This window comes from Polypterus senegalus, chromosome 3, assembly GCF_016835505.1.
Source record: "Polypterus senegalus isolate Bchr_013 chromosome 3, ASM1683550v1, whole genome shotgun sequence".
Lineage (NCBI taxonomy): Eukaryota > Metazoa > Chordata > Cladistia > Polypteriformes > Polypteridae > Polypterus > Polypterus senegalus.
Genome location: NC_053156.1, coordinates 161,796,553 through 161,804,460, shown reverse-complemented (window position 1 = coordinate 161,804,460; position 7,908 = coordinate 161,796,553). Strand labels below are relative to the sequence as shown.

At 38.5% G+C, this 7,908-nt stretch overlaps 1 protein-coding gene across 1 annotated transcript; it reads left to right on the top strand.

Moving 5' to 3' along the window:
- The first annotated feature begins 365 nt into the window (after window positions 1-365).
- LOC120526614 (WD repeat-containing protein on Y chromosome-like) lies at window positions 366-3,545 on the top strand. The gene has a single exon (XM_039749777.1). It carries the CDS (start codon window positions 366-368, stop codon window positions 3,543-3,545), a length of 3,180 nt encoding a protein of 1,059 aa, XP_039605711.1.
- Window positions 3,546-7,908: the final 4,363 nt, after the last annotated feature.

Below are 7,908 nucleotides of genomic sequence, written 5' to 3'. Positions count from 1 at the left end.
TATTTTATTTATTAAACTAGCGCGTGCCAGTCTGCACCTCTTCTAAATCCACTTCAATAAAGAAGGTTGATTACATTTTTAGCTTCAGTTAAGACTGGTAGACCAGTTACTGCCTCCTTTCTCCATTCACCTAAGATAGGTGGGGCCACATGTCATATTGAAAAGATTAATTCAAACATTATTAATACGTCTGTTAGCCTAATGTGTGTCATTCAGGGGTTGGTTTGCATAAAGGAAGGTTTATGGTGCAGCACACATAGACATTATTTCATTTTTGATTAAATGTTTTTAGTTTAAGCAAATTTTGTTATAGTCCAAACACATTTTAATTACTCCTGGGAAGAGGATAGTGTAGACATAATAACATGGATCTTCTTGGCAACCTCACTTACAAGGAGGACCTTAACCAGATTAAAAGCATCTTTAGTGAAGCTGAATTGGACAATGGGGGTTGCTTGGATATGCTGGAGTTTAGGCAGGCTATACAGAATTTTAGGGATGATTTGGATGAAGAGGTTATTGACACAGTCTTCATGAAAGTAGATGTCAGCAATGATGGCACAATTAACTGGTGCAAATATCTAGATTACACAGTACAAGAGTACCAACAAAAAGAAGCTTTACAAAAATTCAGTTTGTCTAATTTTTTCCCGAAACCAATGGAATTTGCTGCAAAATGTCACTCTGATATCATTGTAAAGCTTCTGTTCAAGGATATTCCTAAAGATTATGTAAGCAGTATGTCCACTAACAGGAATCCGCCTGGAGAATACTTATCGATTAGCCGGGATGGTGAACTCATTAAATGGAGCGATGACTTCACATTGCTTCATAAGGTCAACATTAATAAGACAGATGACAACTGCAAAAAAGATAAGTGGGTAATAGACATGGCTTGGCTGTATGAATTGCACATGGTAGCTGTTTGCACAACATACAGCGATATTGAATTTTTTGACCTTATTTCACCAGATTGTAAAAAAGAGTTGTCCCTAACAGCAATTGACAACTGTGCTGTGACCATCAGCTACTGGTCAAATGGCAAAAAAGGAGTGTTCTGTAGTGGAGATGATAAAGGAGGTGTGATGGTGTTCATGTCTTCTGATATCAATATTTATGGCCTGTTTAATATGAATGCTGAGAGTACAACCGGGAGATCCAATAAAATTTCTGTTCGAGATCAGCTTAAGAGTAAATCCAGAAACCATATGTGTTTCAGAATTCCAAGCCTCCATGAAGGCTGGTGTAAACAAATAAGGTATATTCCAGATCTCAATGCAGTTGTCACCTGCTCTGCCCTAAGTGACACTGGCATGGTAGTAACAAAGCTTCCTTATTCTAGACGAAACAAAATTCGAAATAAGTTGTTTGATTCAAAAAAGGGGATACTTTGCTTTGACTATTCCACCAAGAGCAGAAGCCTATTCACAGGTGGATTTGATTGCATTGTGAGAGAATGGAATCCCTATATACCCAATAATTGCATGTTTCAGATGGAAGGACATCATTCTCCAGTTCAGCATATTGCAGTCAACAGTCAGAGCCTCAAGATTATTAGCATTTCAAGAGATGATGAATTACGTGTCTGGGATTTGCTGACAGGAAGTTGTCTTCAAAAATTACCATTAACTGTAGGAGGACTGCCCATCTTTTGTTTCTGTTACCATGAAAGCACTAATTTACTTGTTGTAGCTGCTGCAGAGATTGGTATTCTCTATGGTATAGAAAAAAGCAGGGAGTGGGAATACACTTCACATGAAGAACCTCTTTGTACAATTCTGTACAGCAGTAGCTTTAAGCAGGTTGTTAGCGGTTGCATTGGAGGCTTTGTTTGTGTATGGGATATCCTGACAGGGAAGAAGGTAGTGCAATTCATGAATACAGAAGATAGGAAAGCAGCTATCACAGCAATGGCATTTGATGACCTACAAAGACGCTTAATCACAGGCTGCAAAGATGGGACTGTCAGGATTTGGAACTTCAACAATGGAGAACTCCTTAGTGACCTGCAGAAGGTGGATAAAACAATGGTGACTGACATAGTGTACATTGACAAGAAGATTTATATCTCCGGTTGGCTTAAACGACTTGTCTGGTATTCGGACGCTAAGAAAGATGAAGAAATTGATTCCAAGCAGTGGAAATGCTACCACAAAGAAAACGTTCGGTTTATGGTAGCCTATGATAGCCAGCTACTGATAACAGTTTCCTACATTGGCAACATTATTGCATGGAGTACTGAAGTGGGTGAACCCCTTTTCAGATTTAATCCTGAACGTAGCCTCCGACCCCTTGATCCTATCCGGGTTTTTGATAAAGTGCATCCTGTCCTAGATACTACTACCAATCTCAGTCCAAGTGATACTTCCACTCACCTAAGTTTACTGAATGATAAAACTAGAGGCAAAACAAGAGAATCATCTTCGGCTGCAAGTGAAAGAGAACTGACTTCTTCATTTACCAGTCAGTCAACCAGACTCATTCCATCCAAACATGGTGAAGAGCTTGTTGGGAGTTCATTGGATGATAACTCAAAAAAGAATGTGAATGCTAATAATAGCATTTTGTCTTCTCCACAAGTGACAGAGAAGTCAGGCACTGACGAAATTCTAGACAAGCCCAAAATAACTGTTGAGAAACTGTACTTTTTACACTCACGGAAGCTTGGTCCAGATGCTGCAACTCTTCTTACAAGTGCCTCTGATGGTTATATTTTAGCCTGGTCTGTACATCCTGATGGGGGCCTTCTGGGAAAGTTTAAAGCTGTCACTTTCAATGCATCCTTTATCACCACAATGACCACAGATGAAAATGATGAAATACTTATTACAGGAGATACAAATGGTTACATCAAGATTTGGGACATTGAGAATTACTGCTGTAGTAATAAAATACTTAAGGAAAATGGTGATAGTGTTGAGATTTCAGGGAGTGAAGTGAAGCTCAAAGACCTGATTCCACTGTACTGTAGAATTAGGGGAAGTAACTCCCATATAAAGGGTGAATATGAGGCCCATGGTGAATGGAACGTCTGTCTGGACACACCTGACTTACTGTGCTCCTTTAGGTCACATCTGAGTAGGTTGGTTCAAGTTCAGTTTGTGGCCCGATTCCAACTTATAATCACAGCAAGTTTAGATTGCAATATTCGTCTGTGGAAGATCTCAGGCCATTATATTGGTAACTTCGGCCAATCTCTGTGGCAGCTCGGTATTTTTGACGCCAATGGAAAAGTACCAATAGATTTAAAGAGAGCAGGCTCTTACCAGACTCTGAAAGTACTGAATGAAGGAATCAATCCCTTCTGGAGGTGTGATTTCCTGGCAGATTTCCATGAGCTGCTATTGAGTGGAGAGAGTACCACCCACCATTTTAAGGAAATTGCCAAAATTGCCTGTTTCCCTGAGGAAGAAAAGGGTCCTGTGGGTCAAATAGAGATTGACATTGAAATCCCTATTTTGCATCCAAGTGAACTATCCCAACCAAGTCAAACACAGAATTCAGCAACAGAAGATGCAACCATCAGTGTAGGGCAGGAATCTTGAAGGTGATTGAATATCCTTTTATACTGTAACCCAGGCAACTAGGGCCAGTACCATTTAGAAGCACTATAAAATACATGTAAGAATTTTAAAAAGCTCTGGTAAACAACTGATAATTTACATCTGAGAAGATACCCTCACAAAATGAATATAAAAGTGAACAAAGCAAATAGACATTTTCAAGAGGTAATCTCTCAAATCACTAATATAGTAATGTAATACAAAGAACACTAATAATCCGAGTGAGATGGTTTAACCATATACCATTTTTATATTAATGCTATATGATTAGGATGATTTCAGAGAGTGCTGGAATAAGTTGCAACTGAACTCGGCATTCACTTATTGGATTTTGTTGAAGATAAGTATAAAGGGTAAGTAAAGCACTCATAACTACATTCTGACAGCAATGAACTGTAAAGAGATGGCATCTTTCTGTTAGAATTCCTATTTTATAATGTGGGTTGAACTATAGGATAACAATTCAATATAGCATAAGTGATTTTATCTCATCCTCTGCTCCCTGATATTCGGAAGCTTTTAATTTTGTTGAATTTGTATCAGAGGTGAAGCTCAACAATTGTGGCTCATGCTCAAGACTTGTAACAACACCTCAAACCATATTGGTTGCCATGACCTTTAATAATCAGTATTTTTTACTTGAAAAAGGGTTAAAGATTGTTTTGATTTACTGCATACCCAATATTTATACTACATTTTCAGAAATATATTTAAATGTAAACTGTTAAAAAAACAACTTCATGGTAAAGTGAATGTGCCCTACCTAATTTAACATTCACTTTCACACTCATTATAGGCTGGAAAATGCAGTGTCTTTTGCTATTGGTCTTCAAGACATGAAATAAAATGGAGATGGCTAGAGCATATCCTGTTATGAAAGTCATTGCCAGATAGCATGCCAACACCCCTGTGTTTCAAGGAAGGAAATGGGCTTGTTTACAGAGAATGTTCAAGGGGGTTTGACTCTAAAGGGAGCAGAGTATAGGTTACATTTATTATAGTGTATCTGTTGTGTACAGTTTGAGGTACCAACATAAGCCCTAAGTGAAGCAGAAGTATACCATTTTTGTGCTCATTATAAGACAATACCTGTAAGGTGACACTATAAATCCTAATTGAATTGGTCTATACTATTATTTTTTTAATTAAATTCTCCATAATTCAAAAGATCACTAATCCTTGTGCTTGAGTTCACTTCTGCAGGGCCACAATAGCTGCAGGTTTTTGTTCCAACTCAGTTGCTAACTTAGATGCATATTCATGCCAATAACAGAGCTTATTTAAACTTTTATGGCATTTCTGTCATGTCTGATCATTCTTACTGTATTTTTTAAGATTTTTCTTTTCTCAGATATCATCCAAGTAAGTAGTGGACCGGAGCGGGCTAGAAATTCTCACTCCATCCTTCATTTTTTTGTAGCCGAGATCTTGCCAAATATTTCATTAAAATGAATACTTCATGATAAGCACACAAAATGTTTAAATAAAACCAATTTAAAAAGTGAGCTGTTGGCCCCTTTGTCATGTGCATCTCATTGCTAGTTGTCAACCAGTTAAGAAAACAAGAAACAAATGAAAATTGAGAATGCAGCTCTGTTCAAGGCTTGAGAAAGCCATCAAAGTATGGGAATCTTAACAAGTCGGTTAATGAAAATGAAGTGCAAAGATGTTATTTGAGAAACACTGACTTTTTCATCAAGAATAACTGGCATTTAAATAATAAATTTGATTGCAACAAAATTGCTCATCCACTGCAGCCATCATGACTGAACTTATAAATCCCTGCACTAAAGCCTTCTCTCCATAATGTGACACGCTATGCATTAATTATGTGCAATCATTCAGTCAGTATGTAGCTTTATATTCACTAATATGTGAATCCATCAGTCAGTATTTTAGGTGTGTTGTTACAAACCAAAGTTTAATGTTTAGAGCAACCCAGTTTTTATTTAGTGAGTGAAGAGCTGAATGATAAATAACTAAAAAGTGCTAATATCTACAAAATATTTGGAGGATATCCTCACACATGGAATCCTGTTGTGCCCAGAGCTCGGGTTCCTCATCAAAATTAAATCCGCTGAGCCTTCGACCCAAAGCCAATTACTGTCGTGTAAAGCATGTGGTATATGCCATCTGTTCAGGTATTATAATAAAGTTATTGGATTATGTTTAAGTTCCTGTAAATACAAATAAACATTGGTGTTGGGGTGAATAATGCACTTTTATTCACTGAGTCAGTAGGTTGGTTCTGGCTAGTGGCAATGGTTAGTGGAGGGAGGCAGAATGGTTTGTGAGGCCCAGGGGCTCATGGACTTGGGATTTACCCCTCAGTACCCTGTGTAGCCACCAAGGGGCACTCCAGCTCCCCAAACACAAAGGCTCAGACACAAGTATAAAAGCACAAGGAGAGTTGTTACTATGCGAAACATCTCTGTAATTGCTTCACACGCCAAAGCCACAAGTACAAATACACAGCAATGTACAGAACTTTATAATGCTCTTGTGTTTCTCTTCTCTTTTTCCATCCTGGTCACTGCCTCCTACACTCCTCTTAGCAAGGTTTGTCCTCCTTCCTCCTGACTCTGGCTCTCTGGACTATGATAACTCCTTTTACATTGTCCCTGAAAGTACTTCCGGTGTCCCCAAGGCTTGGCCCGGAAGCATTTCCAGGTGAGGCTGGAGCTCCAAGAAGTAGGAGTCCCCAGTCCCCGCAGCACCCCCTGGTGGAATCCAACAGGGTTGAGCTGACAAACTGCAAGTCCCATGATGTACTGTGGAAATCTGTGAACAAATAGTGTTCTGGGGCAGACAATGCCCTATGCATGCTGTATCTATCCCCCTGTCCTTCCCGACTGAGGGTGTGGGGTGGGTAAGCCAGACTCCTGGGCATCCCTCACACCTGTTAGAGAGGAGAAAAGATAAGGGCCGACAACTGTTATGCTTGTCATAAAATGGACTAACAAGAATTTAATTGAGGTGATTAAAAGAAAAGACATCAAACAAAAAAGTGTGTCAAAACCAGGAAATCAATCTTTTTATAAATAAAATCGATAAGCCAAAAATAAAACTTGGGGCACAAAAAACGGTTAGAAGCACAAAAGTAATTCAGGTAATATGCTAAAGTCTCATTAGATATCTGCAAAACTCAATTAACATGTGGATTCTCAAGCAAACTTTTAAACTGGTCGCAACTGGTGTCAGATGTCATGAGCTCCAAATTACACAACCGGAAGGTGTATCTTGCAAAGGGTATCACAACATGGTGGGGCCAGCAACAATCAAAATATTCAAAACTTGCAGAAATAATTAATAACCCTTATAAGATGAATGAGAATCAAAAAGCTGATATTGAATTTGAGCTCTCAGACCTCAAATACCTATATCAAGATACCGAACATGACACTACCAATGCAGTGATAACAATAAGGGTAAGAATAGGAGAAATACAAATAAACGAGGGAATGCAGCATTGGCAACAATGTGGCAGAACACCTCACGTGAAGCAGCGACATGGATGTGCACTGGTGCTGCAGAGCAGCACACATCGCTGACATGAAAAACCATAGCAGTGTGTGCCACTGAGCACTGCAGGCACTCAGTGTTGCTGACAGGAAAAAAACCACGGGGATCTCTGGTGATAATGGAGCACATTGCACAGGTCGACTGATTGTTTGCATTGCAAGCTTCAGTAGTACACTCCAAAAGAAAGGGTCTTTCGAGGCAGAGCAGGAATAAGCTTGATGTACCATCTTTCTTGAAAAACCACAGGTTTAAATGTTTAAATGTTTCTAGTATTGATTGAGAATAGCAGACCAGAGAATCTGGAAAATTTTCAGTTATGTGGTTTAGCTTGTTCATTTTATTTGTAGTTTGATTTTGCTCTGAAATACCTGATTACACCATACCAACACCCTCACAAATATGAAAGATTAAGATATAAGGAACAGAAAACTGCAAAATTCTATTATTTTACTGTTTATACATAAAATTATCCATTGTCCAATACTATAGACATGGATGAGAAAACAAATTTCTATATTTTTGTGTCGGAATGGCGTGTGACGTTCTTCTCTCTCTCAAGTTTTTTTTTACTAATTTAAATAATTTTAATAGACTGAAGCTCTTTTTTTAGGGTCCAAGTACTTCATTTGTAAAACTGTTTAAATAGTGATTATGTGGAAGGATCTGTTGATATTTTTAGTGTGAGGTTAAATGAAGAAATCTTACCACTAACAAATAATGAGCACCACCTCACCTGGCTGCATGTGTACGTGTTCTTCACAGAGACGGGGCTTCAGACAACATACATATCCTGTAAAAATATAACTAACACAAGCAAATGCCT

Bases quoted from the DNA above. Each gene is read 5' to 3' on its own strand.
- LOC120526614 (XM_039749777.1), top strand. From the start codon at position 366: ATGGATCTTCTTGGCAACCTCACTTACAAGGAGGACCTTAACCAGATT.